At 37.3% G+C, this 14,567-nt stretch overlaps 1 protein-coding gene across 5 annotated transcripts in view; it reads right to left on the bottom strand.

Moving 5' to 3' along the window:
• MTBP (MDM2 binding protein) overlaps positions 1-14,567 on the bottom strand; it is an 81,679-nt gene that overhangs the window by 43,523 nt on the left and 23,589 nt on the right. For 4 of the 5 annotated variants that reach the window (XR_011421378.1, XM_070221776.1, XM_070221778.1 and 1 more), the window contains exon 12: positions 11,882-12,058. The exons of the other annotated variant lie outside the window; for it this stretch is intronic. Coding sequence is in view for 3 of the 4 variants with exons in the window: in XM_070221776.1 (XP_070077877.1) it covers positions 11,882-12,058 (177 nt within the window). In the remaining variant the exon portion in view is untranslated. The remainder of the gene's footprint in view (positions 1-11,881; positions 12,059-14,567) is intronic. 5 annotated transcript variants of the gene reach the window in all.

The following is a 14,567-nucleotide window of genomic DNA, read 5'->3' as shown; positions in this document are numbered from 1 at the left end:
TCAGGATATCTTTCTTATATAACCGCACCCATAATGTATCAACTACAATTTCCAGCTTCTATTTCTTTAAAGTGGAATAAACTGACCCCAGCAAGCACACACAACTCAACTACTGGGAGCAGAAGCGTAGAGATCTACTTAAGAGTAGCTTTTTGCAGTGGGCCTCCATATGTATTTTACAGAGGAAATGGAGAGCATTCATTAATCTGGCATGCCAGTTACATGAAGGTCAGTTAAGACAGCTTCTAGCATATTTCAAAAACAAATGAAGTGCGGGTTATAGTGAAGGCTGAAGAAAAACTGTGAAGCCTTTGAAACTAAAAACAGAAGCAGAGTCCTTTGTGTTGAAGATGTTGAATTGGACATAAGCATTTATTTTCACTGTCTCCTGAAATTCCACAAAATGAGAATAAAGAGATTTTAAAAATAGCATAAATGCACAAGGACCAACATCTGAGAGAAGAGACAACCACAACTAAATTTTGAAAGCAGGAAAGTAGATGAACAATTGGTAACAGACCTTGGTCTCTCAACTGCTAAAGAAGCTGAGAAAAACAGTAGAGAAAGCTTAGAAGAAATGTAATTTACACTACAACCCCCAACGAGAGACACTGGGATGGTGGCCCCAGAAGGCATTGGAAGCAAAATGAAGGTGAAATAGGAAAACAGGTTGGAAGTCTGTTTGAGAAGCAGTGTGGCTTCCTGACCCCTCCTTATTCTCTTCAGACAAACGATTGTCCTTTCCCCAGCCCAGAAGACTAGTAGTTCATTCTCTGGAGAAAGCAAAACAAGGTGTCTCTGTCCTGGGAGATATAAGACAGAGCTTAGGGTTGGAGCTGGTTATCAGTGGGTTAAAGGAATGCTTGTATATTGCATATTGAGGCCCTTTACCCTTCTTCGCCTACATAACTTCCAGAATTTTGGAAGCCAGATAGCAGAAATTAGCCTTCTTTTGGAAATGTGGTCATTCCTGCAGGTAAGACTGAAAGATCTCACACTGGGGTCACCTAATGTCCCATTGAGATCACCTTAAAATGAAGATCACAGTCAACACGCTCCACTATGCACGCAAATCTTCCAATCAGCTTTCTGGTACTCTCTCCTAAATGTGAGCAGGCAGACAAACATTATGGGACCTCAAGGAAAGGCTCTGATATGAAAACTAGATGCCAAAATAAACAAACAAGAAAAGGGCCTTGTAGAAAAACAAAGAATATGCAGTTAAAAGAAATCACAGAAACAAATCAGATCACTAAAATCCTCCAAGAAGAGAAGATATTGCATGCATTAAATAAGAACAGGAAATTATAAGAAAAGAACATTAAATGAGAAACAACTCAAGGAAATTAAAATTAATAAAGCAGAGATACATATTTCAACTAAAAGGTTAGAAGATAAAGTTCAGTGAATCTGTCAGAAAGTAGCATAAAAAGACAAAGAAATGGACAATAGAAGAGGAAGGGAGGGATAGAGACAGACAAACCAAGAGGAACAATACCCAAACAGAAGAAACAAAGGAGAGAACATAAAAAAGTAGAAAGAAGGAAATTACCAAGAAAATAATTAAAAGAACATTTTCCCCAATAAAAGAGACAAGCGTCCAGGCATGCTGAATACAATACAAGAATAAAAATAGTCCCACCAAGGTGCATGATAACGAAAATTCAGAAGACTAGGAACAACAAGTGGATTCCGCAAAATTCCAGGGAAAATCTGGGTTTCTTATAAAAATCAAGAATGAGAATGGCACTAGAATTTTAAACAGCACTGAAAGCTGAAAGACCATGGAGCAAGGCCTTCAAAATTCTGCTAGAAAAATGTTGCCCAACCTGGAATGCTATAGTAAAGTGAGAGGATAGAATAAAAACATTGGTAGGTATAGAGAGTCACAAAAATTTTCCTCCTACGCACCCTTTCACAGGAAGATTTTAGAGAATGTGCTCCACCAAAATGGGGGAGTAAATGAAGAAACTGGAAGATTAAAGGATCCAAGGAACCAATAAAAAACAGCAAAAGATGAAAAGATAGTCTCAGACTCAAAACCTATGGAACAAATCAGAGAATAAAACCAACCAATCTGGATTAGACAGACCTTAAAGATCTGGAAGGGATTTCCTACATATATATGATTGATAGAATACTTACTGTGCTTGAATGTAGCAAAAGGAGTTTCACAACTGGGGGGAGGCTTTATGATTGAATATTAAAAAAAAGAATCATTAACTCTAGGTAAAACAAAATATTGTACAGGAAAGGAAAATAAGATATGTTACATGGCTCACCTGTGAATGGTGATTACACAATCATAATAATTAAAACAATGACTATTAATCTAAAATTGCTGTATGATCATTCTGGGAGGATAGGGAAATGAGAAGAACGTGAGGGTGTGGTGAGGGCAACGGAGTGAAAGAGGATTCATACTTCCCAGTTTGAAAATTTACCACAAAGCTACAGTAACCAAGAGAGCTACAGTAACCAATCAGTATAAGGACAGACATACAGATTAATAAAAACAGAATGGAGAGTCCAGAAATATACTCTCACACTTACAGTCAAATGGTTTCCAACAAAAATGCCAAGACGATTCGATGGAGAAAGAATAATCTTTTCAACAAATGGTCTTGGAACAACTGAATATCCATACGCAAAAGAATGAAGTTGGCCCCTTACCCCTCTACCTCACAGTATATACAAAAATTGATCCAAAATGGATCATAGATGTAAATGTAAGAGCTAAGACTTTAAAACTCTTACAAGAAAACAAAGGCATAAATCTTCATGACCTTGGATTAGACAATGGTTTGTTAAATATGAGACCCAAAACACAATCAACAAAAGAAAAAAATAGAAAATTGGATTTCATCAAAATTAAGAACACTTGTGCTTCAAAGTACACCATCAAGATAATGAAAAGTCAACCCCCTAGGGACTTTGGGTGCTAATGATGTGTCAATGCAGGTTCATCACCTGTAAGAAATGTACCATTCTGGTGTGGGACGTTGATAATGGGGGAGGTTATAGGTGTGTGGGGACATGGGCTATATGGAAACTCTGTACTTTCCACTCAATTTTGCTGTGTACCTAAAACTTAAAAAATAAAGTTAACTATTTTTTTTTTTAATTATCCATATGACAAGGCTGCTGTGAGGATTAAAGGTGAGACACTGCACAGAAAGTGATTACTTAGATCATTACCTGATGTATTCTAATTGCTTAATAAATGTTACCAATTTTTTTAAAAAGTCAACTCATAGAATAGGGGAAAATTTTGTAAATCATCTATCTTATAAGGGATTTGTATCTATAATATACATATATAACTTCTACAACTCCTAATAAAAAGACAACTCAATTAATAACTGGATAAAGGATCTGGTGATAGACATTCCTCCAAAGATAAATACGAATGGGCAATAAGCACATGGGAAGATGCTCAATATCATTAGCTAACGGGTTTGTGTAATTGAAACCACAAAGAGATAGTACGTCACACGCCTTGGATGGGTATAATCAAAAATACAGACAATAACAAGTGTTGATGAGGATACAGAGAAACTAGAACTCTCACAGATGGCTGGTGGGAATATAAATGGTACAGCCACTTTAGAAAATAGTTTGGTAATTCCTCAAAAAGTTAAACATATAGTTAACACATGACCCAGCAATTTCACTCCTAGGTTTATATCCAAAATAATCTTAAACATATGTTCACACAAAAACATATACACAAATATTCATAGCAGCATTATTTATAATAGCTGAAAAGTGTCAAGAGCTCAAACGTCCATCAACTGATGTGAGAATAAATAAAATGTGGTATATCCAAATGACGGAATATTATTCAGCAATAAAAAGGGATGAAGTACTGGTACACACTACAACACTGATGAGCCTTGAGAACAGTATGCTGTACGTGAAAGAAGCCAGTCATTAAAGTCTTCATATTGTATGATTACACTTGGATAAAATGTCCAGAACAGGCAAATCTATACAGAGAGAAACAGATTAAGGGCTGGGGGAGAGGAGCAGGTGATGGGAATGGGAAGTTACTGCTAATGGGTATGGAGTTGCTTTTGGGGGAGATGAAAATGTCCTAAAATTGACTGTGGTGGTGGCTGCATAATCCATCCCGCAAATAGACTAAAAACCATAGAATTTTATACTTTAAATGGCTGAATTGTATGGTATATAAATTATATCTCAATAAAGCCGAGTTTCCACAATTTAAAATTATCTTAGGAATGTAAGGTTCTGCTCACAAAAACAGTTCTTAGCATTTGTGATATATATGTACATAATATAGATGTATACATGTTGGGTATATATATGTGGTGTGTGTGTATATATATATGTGCTAAGAAAACACCCTACTGTAATTTCATTACAACAGTCTACTTTCCCAATATGAACATACTGTGGGTTAACCCTATTCCCCAAAACAACCATGAAGTTCAAAAGAGAATTTTTGCCGTTAGTTTGTAATGGAGACGTTAATCCTGCTCAAAAATATTAGTCTTACAAAAAGAATTTAAATAAAAGTTATTAGAAAGGAAAAATATTTGTTGTTACCAGTTGCATTTGAAACTCAGGTGGGCCAAGAGTCACAGTGACCTTAATTCATTGGCCAATTTAGCACTTGGGCAATTCAAGTTCTGTGTGTGTCCTCAACCCATGAGGTCCTCTCCACACTGACTTTAAATGCCATCCCCGTTATTAGCACTTCAATCACTAAGGCCTGGAATTACAACCACCTTATTGTCCTCTAAAGAAAAATATTCATTTTAAAGAACTTCCCTAACCATAAGGACTACGCAGTCATTTAAAAAACCTTGTTCCAGATGTGGCAGGTGTTCATTGAAGACTTATTAAATAACTTTTACATAAGTACCACAGAGAATAACAGATTTACAATTAGCATAGTTATTCAATTCTCATAGTTCTTAAAGAAATAAGGGAAAATGATTACAACAGAAAATTTCTCTCTGTTTTCACCTGTTATTTTTATACTATCAACTTATAAGAGATTGATTGGCTTACATGCCCCCTCTCCACCAGAAACAAACATCTATTTTGGATCTACTCTACAGGTAAAATGGGAGAAGAAGAAACTACAAGCGCCCTTTAGTTGTACCAAATTTTACAAATAACATATAAACTATAATGAAGAGACTTATCATTATTAGTTTCATTAGCAAACAAAATTCTAGTACAGTAAAAATCAAGTCATATTTTATATCAATAAGCTTCTCAGTGGTTCTTAAAACCCTGTAACAACCATGCCCCCCTTTTTTAAACAGTTCAACAGTACAAAAACAAAATCATGTTAATACAAAGGGGAAACAATATTCCACATGATACAATGAAAAATATCCCAGCATGATTAGGGGAACAGGATATTCTAGGTAAGTGAATATTCTGACTTATTGACAAGCACTCTATATATTCCTTAAGAAATGACAAAATAATATAGCCAATTATTTTGATAATCATGTTAAAAATGCTAAAAACAAAATAGAATCCAGTCTCCAACGTAGTCCTTTTAGAAGACTACACATTTTCCAACAACGATAATCATTGTTCAAACAATTCTAGACTCAAATTTTGAAATGGTCCTTAGGGTCAGCTGGGGAATCACAAGAAAAACAAAATCAATCTCATTGCTTTATAGTCATAAAGCATTTCCAAAAAATGTATTGCCTAGCTTGATCCCCCATCTTATTCATCAGAACAAGCTTTGAACAATTTAGCGGAAAACTCAGCTGCCACTAAGACTGTACAAGAAAATGCCCTGGTTCAACTCTTGAAAGAATCTAAAATTGTTTCAGAAATGACACCTCTACACAGTTGAACATGTGTATGAAGCCTTGTACTGTGAAGATTCCAAAAGTGCAGGATTTATAAGTTCCACCATAACTATATCAAACAAATAATATTAGGATCATAAACTGTACACATTTCCTTGTTAGAACATAAGTAAAACACACAATTTGAAAGCTACCATGAATAGAGAAGCTACTCAGAAGATATTTCAAGATCTTACTCCTTATCACGAACAACAACGATCTCTTTATTGTTCCACAGACATACAAAGTATTTATGATGGGACAGAATAACAAAAAGCTACTGCAGTGTTTACATTCATTACCAACTGTGATTCAAACAAGTTTTTGAGATACACTAGGCAAGTATTATCATCCTGGTTTTCTAGCCAAGGAATTCAAGGCCTCAAATAGTGCTTCTTAATCCTTCTTCTGCCTCAAAGCATCTGAAGGACTCTTGTCAGTACCAGTGGCTCTCGAGCTCAGGGTGAAGGGAGCACACCTAAGGCAGAGGGTCTCAGTCCCGGATGCACATTTGAAACACTTGCTGCTTTTACAAACTACTGATGCCCCAGTTTCCTCCCCACAGGTTTGGATTTAATTGTTCTCAGGTCGGGCCCAGCTTGACTGACTTCCTTTCTTTCCTTTTTTTAACTATCAAGAGGATTCTAATGTGAGCTGGTGTGAAGAATCACTGAACTAGGGGGAGAAACAAAATTCTGCATTTAGGTCCAAGGGCCATCAGCTGATTCTTACAAAAGAAGTTTTAATGAGATATAACTTACGTAACTATCTACATGTGTATGAAACCACAGGCCCTGCAGGACCAGTTCAACTGACCCCATTTTATCAATAGAGTAATTAAGAGTTGTCTTTCAGGAACTGAGACCCCTTGTCCAGTTCAGGCTGGTTGAGACCTCCAACCCATCAACTGGGCCTGTACAAATGCTTGATAAGTGACCTTTTGGACATCACGGAGCTCAAAACTCCACCCTCGGATCATGGTAACGCTGCCATCTTGTGAACATGCGTCCTATGAAGAGCCCTGAAGCTCGACTACGCTTGTGCAGGTCGTCAATTACCTCACATCTCCCTACCTCCAGTCATCTATCTCCACACTTCAGATCGACCCACCCTCCATCCCATAAATTGGGCCCCAAATCCTGAATCAGGGAGACAGCTCTGATGGCACATGCCCCCTGTCTCCTTGCAGACCAATCTCAAAAAATAAAGCTACATATCTTTTCCCAAAAGCTGATGCCATAATAATTGGTTTTTTATGCGCATTTGGCAAGAGAACCCCAATTTTGTGCAGTAACATGTACCAACATACATCAAAGTCTAAGTCTGATTACTTTAAGGAAATTATACAATTGTGCATCAATCACTATAATCCAGTTTTGGAAAATTTCCATTATCTCTTTGCAGTCAATCTCCCCTCCTACTCATGCCTCAGGCAACCATTAATCTGCTTTCTGGTCCTTTTGCCTTTTATAGAAATTTCGTATCAATAAAACCATGTAAATAGTCTTTTAAGCCTGACTTCATCAACTTAGCATATTTAGGTACACCCATCATTTTCATGCCTTTTTACTGTGGAGGAGTATTACACTGTATGGACAAACAGTTTATTCACCAGTTGATGGATATTCACATAGTTTCCAATTCTTAGCTATTATGAATACTGCTTTTATAAACAGTTGTGTGCGAGAGTTTGTGTGAACATATGTTCTCATTTCTCCTGGATAAATACGTAGGAAAGGAAATACTGAGTTGTATAGTTAAGTGTAAGTTTAACTGACAAACTGTTTTCCATTGTATCTGTCCCATTTCACAGCCCCATCAACAATGTGTGAGATCCGGGGCTGGCCCAGTGGCGTAACAGTTAAGTTCGCATGCTCCACTTTGGCAGCCCAGGGTTCACTGGTTCAGATCCCGGGCACAGACCTAGGCACCACTTATCAAGCCATGCTGAGGCAGGTGTCCCACATATAAAGTAGAGGAAAATGGGCACAGGTGTTAGCTCAGAGTCAATCTTCCTCAGCAAAAAGAAGAGGAGTGGTGGCGGATGTTAGCTCAGGACTAATCTTCCTCAAAAATAAAGAAAAAAATGTGCGAAATTTGCAGTTTCTCCACATCCTCAACAGCATTTGATAGTCACTGTTTTAAATAACAGCCATTCTAGTGAGTGTATTACAGAACTGCATTGTGGTTTTAATTTGCCTTTCCCAAAAGACTAATGCTGTTGAGCATCTTTCACGTGCTTTATTAGTTATTTATGTATCTTGAGTGAAATGTCTATTCAAGTCTCTTACCCACTTATTGCGTTGCCTCCTTATTACTGAGTTGTAAGAATTTTTTGTATATCTGTCAGATATATGATTGGAACTATTTTCTCTTAGTCAGGAGCCTATAAAAAATTTTTCTTATAGTGTTTTTCAAAAAGTGGACATTTTTAATTTTAGTGAATTTTTTTTTTAATTTTCAGATTGTCCTTTTGGTGTATGTTTTCTTACAGAGTTTTTGTAGTTTTAGTGCTTACATATAAGCATATGATCCATTTTGAGTTAATTTTTATATAAAAGTTTAAAAAACAGGGGCCGGCCCCATAGCCGAGTGGTTAAGTTCTCGCATTCCACTGCAGGCTGCCCAATGTTTTGTCGGTTCAAATCCTGGGCGAGGACATGGCACCACTCATTGAGCCACGTTGAGGCAGCATCCCACATGCCACTACTGGAAGGACTGACAACGAAGAATATACAACTATGTACCAGAGGGCTTTGGGGAGAAAAAGAAAAAAATAAAATCTTTAAAAGTTCAAAAAACATAATTTTTACATACAGATATACAACTCTTCCAGAACTGTGTTAAAGAGACTATCCTCTTCCCATTGGCATCTTTGTCTCTATTCTGTTCCACTGACAAATGTGTATTCTTAGTCCTATAACATACGCTCTTAATTACTGTGGTTTTATAGTTAAGTTGTGAATCAGGTAGTGTTAAGTTCTCAAAAGTTCTTCCATTTAAAAATTGTTTTGGCTGTCCTGGGTCCTTTGCAATTTCATATAAATTCAGTATCAGCTTGTCAATTTCTATGAAAAGTCTTCCTGAAATTTTGTTAGAGATCAGATTGAATCTATAGGTCAATTTAGAGAGAAGAGCCATCTTTTTTTTTTTTTTTTGAGGAAGATTAGCCCTGAACTAACTGCTGCCAATCCTCCTCTTTTTGCTGAGGAACACTGGCCCTGAACTACAATCCGTGCCCATCTTCCTCTGCTTTATATGTGGGACGCCTACCACAGCATGGCTTTTGCCAAGTGGTGCCATGTCCATGCCCGGGATCTGAATCGGCGAACCCCCGGCTGCCAAGAAGCAGAATGTGTGAACTTAACAGCTGTGCCACTGGGCCAGCCCCAAAAGCCATCTTAATAATACTGAGTTTTCCAATCTATGAACATGGTGTATCTCTCCATTTACTTATATCTTCTTTAATGACACTCAGTAATGTTTTGCACTTCTTTTGTTAGATATAGTCCTCAGTATTTTATTCATTGATTTCTAGTCTAATTTCCTTCCTTCTACTCAACTTGAATTTATTCTTCTAGCTTCTTGAGGTTCATGTTTAGACTATCAATTTTAGATCTTTCTTCAATTCTAAGATAAACATTTAAGATCTTCTTAGTACTGCTGTAGGGTCTTTCCATAAATTTGATGCTTTGTTTTTGTTTCATTCAGTTAAAACTACTTTGTAATTTCTCCTTTGATTTCTTCTTCGACCTATGGGTTATTTAGAAGTCTGACACTTAATTATATTTAAAGTACTTCTTGGATTTCTTTCTGTTGTTGATTTCTAATTGAATTCCACTGTAATTGGAGAACATACTGTGTACTATTCCTATCCTTTTAAATTTATTGAGCCTCACCGAATGGCCTAACATGGTCTATTGTGAAGAATGTTCCACACGTGCTTGAAGAGAACGAGTATGTTGAGAGATGTGCTCAACACAAATCAGTACAGTAAAAGTGGTTGAGTGTTCACCACCAAATTCCTAGCACCCCAAATAACGCCCTGAACACAGTAGGCACACAATAAACATTTGCTGACTGAAAGAATACTTTGTCTCTGCCACTGAAATCTGTTTCAAAATCTTTATCAGAGTCCTTTACCTTTTCTCAAGATGGAAATTATTTATAGATCAGTTATGCTGCACCATTTTAACCTTATTAGTTCCAGCTCACTATTTCAAAACACTTTTATTAAACTGATTTGAGTATGAAGAAGGCAGATCATGCTTCATCAAGTCAAAACATTTCATCAGTCCTTATTAGTCTAGTCCTTTTAAAAATACTATTATTAGAAGAATTATCTGGCAACAAAAAAATAAGACAGATTTTTTTTTTCCAAGAGTACCTTTAAAATCTTTCCTTTCAAAACAATTACAATTAAAAAAAAAATGCGGCAACAGTAGAACTCTGGATCGTAAAATTATCATGGATGCCTGTAGACAGATGCATTCAGACTTGAGTAAAAATTCTGATTTAACCCTGTGACATCATTAGAGAAGTTTCTTGATTTCTCTGTACCTTAGCTTTTTCATTTGTAACTTAAGGTTAGGCAATGATCAACATCCAGTTTTTTTAAAATCTCATAAAACTTCTCTGTGACCATATGGTGAGGCAGGCACTTTTCATTATACAACTGGCTTTCCAATACAAGTTTTAAATATAGAAGCCTTTCTTCAGAAATGTAATAGAGTTTAGTTAATTGCATTCATTCATATAGTTCTTTTGTGTTTTTCCCAGTATCAAAATACTTTCTGGGTATTTCACTGAAAGTCAGTTTTAAAAATCATTCTCTTGCTACTCTTAATTTAAGCATACTTCAAATGGGGTATTGTTCTTCTATTTTAGGTCAAACTAAATGAAATTGCCAATATTTAACAATTTTTGATATACAAATACAGCAATACCATATGGTTCAAACTAACACGTGTAGTATTTTATTTCATCAAGGGATAATATTCTAAATCTAAGGAACTGATAAAAACCAGGGCATGAATTTTGGTTCAAACTGCATGGACAGTCTTTTTTCACTTTCCCAGAGAGCAGTTATTACTATCTGGAACTTGTTATTTAACAAATATTTTTGAGTACTTATTAGACGCCAGGCACTGTTTCAGGCATTGAGAATAAACCAGTGAATAAAAGTAAAAAATTTCATCTTGTCTCTTCTCACTTGTAGTGAGAAACAGATATACATTGGTATACTAGATAGTGATAAGTACTAATAAAGCTGGGAAGACGGATATAACGTCATGAGAAGTGTCTAGTCACAATTTAGGTGGGATGGCAAATTAGGTCCTGAGTGAGAACAAGACTTGGGAGTAAAAGCTCCCCCTCAAATCGAGAGACACAGCTATATGGCTGTCTGGGGGAGAACCAAACCTGTTAGCTCCACTGTCATGGAAGTTCCCCAAGGAGGACTTTGTTCCATTTACTGCTGGTCCAGCATGTAGAACAGTGCCTAGTATATTGTAGGTGCCCAACAAAAACTCTGTTGAAAAACTGAATATTTAATGCATATACAAACAAATGTGTATAAATGCTTACCTACACACACCCTGAGGTGTTTTTTTTACCAGAAATGGTAGCATAATCACCTTTGCACACCTTGCTTTTTTCACATAACATCTCTTAGGGATTGCTTTCAGTTGCTTGTTACTGAATAGAATATCATAAGACTTAGAGTTACTTCTCAATACCTATTTTCTATGTTATGGTATAAATTCCAGGAGAGGAGGAGCCAAGTCTGTCTTGCTCATCACTACTACACAGTAGCTACTCAACCTTCAAAAACATGAATGAAAAGTATGACTGACTGACTGACTAACAAGATCATAACGGAATAAAATCAGGGAATAGTGTTAGGAACCAGTACAAAGTTAGTTTGGAGGACAGGGGCACGCAGGGCAACAGCAGAGAACAGCTGGGCATGATTCAGTCGGTTATAGGGAACAGAGTTTTGATTTAGGAGGCTGATCTGATAGTTGATATCTTACCTGGCATAGCGAGAGAGGCGAGTGGTAGTGGCGTTATGAATGGGATATGAAGTCTTCCTATGTAAGAGCTATTAGCCCCTCCACCATGTGAGGAAACAAGGAGAAGCCTGCAACCCGGAAGGGAGCCCTCATCTGACTCTTCTGGCATCCTGATCTTGGACTTCCCAGACTCCAGAACTGACACATTTAGAAACGTTGGTTATATTACCGAGGCTTTGACTGGAATGTCATATTTGAGAGAAACATACAGGCTCAGATATGATGACAGCTTTTGAGGAATAAGACTTTCTGGAATAAAGCTACTTGGAAATATTGGTCTGGTACCTTGTTTACAGGGATTCCAGCAATCCTACCTGGAATCACTGAGAACTGAACCTGCCTTCTTCCTGAAGCCTTGCAAACTGAAGCCGGAAGACTAGACACAAATGTAAGAGAGACTCACGTCTGCTGCTGTGTAAGCCACACAGAAGGATACCTAAACACCCGATGACATCATCAGAGACACTTGAAACTGCAAAAAATCCTTTGACTCTGACAGCTAAGAATCTTTTTGACTGGCTGCTGCCTGGGCTCAGAAACTGGTTTATGATTTGCTCCCACCATTAACCTTATTTTCTTTTTTGTCTCTCTAGAAATACTTCTTATTAAATAACTGGTTACTTGCTCACACACACACACACACACACAGAAAAAAAAAAGAGCTATTAAAACTTTTACACTGGGGCCGGCTCCGTGGCCGAGTGGTTAAGTTTGCGCGCTCCGCTGCGGCGGCCCAGGGTTCGGATCCTGGGCGCGGACATGGCACCGCTCGTCAGTCCACGTTGAAGTGGCGTCCCACATCCCACAACTAGAAGAACCTGCAACTAAGATATACAACTAGGTACAGGGTGGGGGGTTTGGGGAGATAAAGCAGAAAAAAAAAAAAAAAAGAAGATTGGCAACAGTTGTTAGCCAAGGTGCCAATCTTTAAAAAAAAAAAAAAAACTTTTACACTAACTAAAACTTGGCTACTCTTTTTTACAAAAGTTCTGCCAACGGGACAAATAAAGAATTGCCACTACAGAAAGGGTTACGGGTAGAAGAGAACTTAATAATCAACTGTCCAACTTGATTGTTTCTACTTCTAAGATAAAAAAAAAATACTGTAAAGTGTCAGTTTAATCAGCTCTTAATGATACAGCCTAATCAGTAATCAACAATCTGGCTTCGAAGATTGTCATGTGATATGTGTCTTATTATTATTCAGAAGTTACCAACATTAATCCTCAAATTTCAAGAGGTGATAATTTAAAAAAATCTAATCAAGCCACACGGTGAAGTATTTTCTTAAAGTTGCAATGAAAATCACGAAAAAGAAAACCCACCCAAGTTAAGAGTAAATTCTAAATCAAAAAATTACTTTGGAAAAAGTTACAAGAGGAAAAATAAATAATGGGCTGTCCAGAATATACTCAGGTTTAGTTAGAAAATGTTAATATTCAATTCATATTCACAAGTCTTAAACATAGGTCATGTTGAGAAATGGATAAATAATATCCCATGATTTCATGTAGTATAAGTGCAACTGACTCTATTGCCACCCAGCAAATCTATTTCTGATTTTGTTTTAGCATTTGCCAAAATCACCAGGTAGACACTTATCCCCTGTGAGATGAAAGGGTTAAAGTTGCGCTTCCTCATGTACCAGTACAGTGCAATAAGCTATATTAACAATGTCTCTTCCTCCAGGAAGCCCTCCTGACTCTTAAGGCTGTTAGGTCATACACTCTGGAAGTATCCTCCACTTCATCTTCACACTGTCAGCTTAACAGATTAGATTTATAATGATTTTTCAAATTGCCTTCCTCACTTGACTATAAATTTCACAAAGAAAAGGACCATGCATCTACTTCCTCAAATGGAAGGAGCCAGTTTGATTCCCCTTTATTTCTGACACCTTGCACCAATACTCTCTATCTTTTCATTCTGATTTTGATGTTAAGGATTATAACCCTCCAGGGTCTTCCAACCATTTACCATTTATTAGATCTCATTTCCTGACTTTTCCTCCACTTTTATCTTAAATTCAGGTATTTCTAAAGACCTTCTCCTTAGCTCTCTTCTCTAGTCATACTGTCTACATGGTTTCTCCAACTACTCCTAAACCTTCAACTATTACCTGTATACAGCCACGGCTGTATTTACTTCGGTGGCTTTCCGGTATTTACATCCTTGTATTGTCACCTCCCTCTTGAATTTGGGTCATTCTTGTGAGTAGCTTTAAACAACAGAATACAGTAGAAGTGACACTGGGCCAGTTTTGAGACTAAGCCTTAAAAGGTCCTGGCAGCTTCAACTTTTGTACGTCTTGGAGTCATGAGCCACCGTGTAAAAATTCCAGCTGACCTGCTACAGAGATCATATAAAGAAACCGTGTGGCAAGGAGAAGCCTCTGAGACTAGTGGAGAGAGACAGACAGCTGTCCCTGCATCCCTGCAGAGCCCAACCTCCCAAGAGTCCACCAGCTCAATGCAGCGACATCAGTGACCAGAGGGGAGACTGGCAGAGAACCACCCAGCTGAACCCAGCTCAAATTGCAGAACTATGAGCAAATAAAGTGCCACTTTAAAGCCACTTAGTTTTAGGGTGGTTTGTTACAAAATAAACAAAACAGCTGGTAAAATCTAAATCTAAACCTCCAGCCCTG

Source organism: Equus caballus, chromosome 9, assembly GCF_041296265.1.
Source record: "Equus caballus isolate H_3958 breed thoroughbred chromosome 9, TB-T2T, whole genome shotgun sequence".
Lineage (NCBI taxonomy): Eukaryota > Metazoa > Chordata > Mammalia > Perissodactyla > Equidae > Equus > Equus caballus.
Note: the sequence above shows the minus strand (reverse complement) of the source record. Positions and strands in the feature narration are given on the sequence as shown.